The sequence below is a fragment of the Octopus bimaculoides genome, chromosome 13 (assembly GCF_001194135.2).
Source record: "Octopus bimaculoides isolate UCB-OBI-ISO-001 chromosome 13, ASM119413v2, whole genome shotgun sequence".
In the NCBI taxonomy this organism is placed as follows: Eukaryota; Metazoa; Mollusca; class Cephalopoda; order Octopoda; family Octopodidae; genus Octopus; species Octopus bimaculoides.
This window is the reverse complement of record NC_068993.1, coordinates 44,154,321-44,154,980: the sequence shown is the minus strand read 5'-3', so window position 1 is coordinate 44,154,980 and position 660 is coordinate 44,154,321. Positions and strand designations below refer to the sequence as shown.

General features: G+C 38.3%; 1 protein-coding gene across 1 annotated transcript in view; it reads right to left on the bottom strand.

The window, feature by feature from the left end:
* LOC106873778 (trans-1,2-dihydrobenzene-1,2-diol dehydrogenase) overlaps positions 1 to 553 on the bottom strand; it is a 21,673-nt gene extending 21,120 nt beyond the window's left edge. Inside the window, exon 1 of the mRNA XM_052972254.1 lies at positions 518 to 553. Within this exon, the coding sequence (XP_052828214.1) occupies positions 518 to 553 (36 nt within the window). The remainder of the gene's footprint in view (positions 1 to 517) is intronic.
* Between the last annotated feature and the right edge of the window lie 107 nt (positions 554 to 660).

Here is a 660-nt window from a genome sequence, read left to right as displayed (position 1 = left end):
TTACATCGCTGGAAAGTCGACTGCATGTATAATTTATATACATGCATGCGTATATATGCGTACACAGTAAGTATCTGAATCCCACAAGGAAGGTGTTGGTCGACATTCGCATAAAGGGAAGATACTTTCAGAGATGCTGTCTCGTGCTATTGAACTTGAAACTATGCTTACAAAGAGAACATTTTAACCTCATAGCCACGTCTTCGACCAGCTAGATATCAAGCTGAACAGACTTTGTGACAACTGGCTTCTTGATTGATTGTTCTGTTCCATAGTTTATCAACTATTTGTGATTATGAAGCGTAGTAACAGCTAATAAAGGGGAGACGCACAGCAACAGTAGTTCTTTTTCACTGTTCATACCCACACACTTCATATTACTTCACATTTAACTACTACAAGCAATAGAAGTGATAGATTATCAAATCATGAGCCACGGTATCGGTAGTAGCTTCAATAGTTATCGAAATATATGGAAGTACGTTTATATAAGCGACAGTATTTATCAAAGACTTACCTTTCTCAAAACACTGGCGAACAGCTTCAGCCTCATAAGCTAATCCAGGGCTATTGGGGTAATAATACTTAGCATCAGATTTGGGTAGTGGAAATTCTCTTTCTTCTCCATTCACTTCGATTTTGGTGGGAGACCAAAATGGA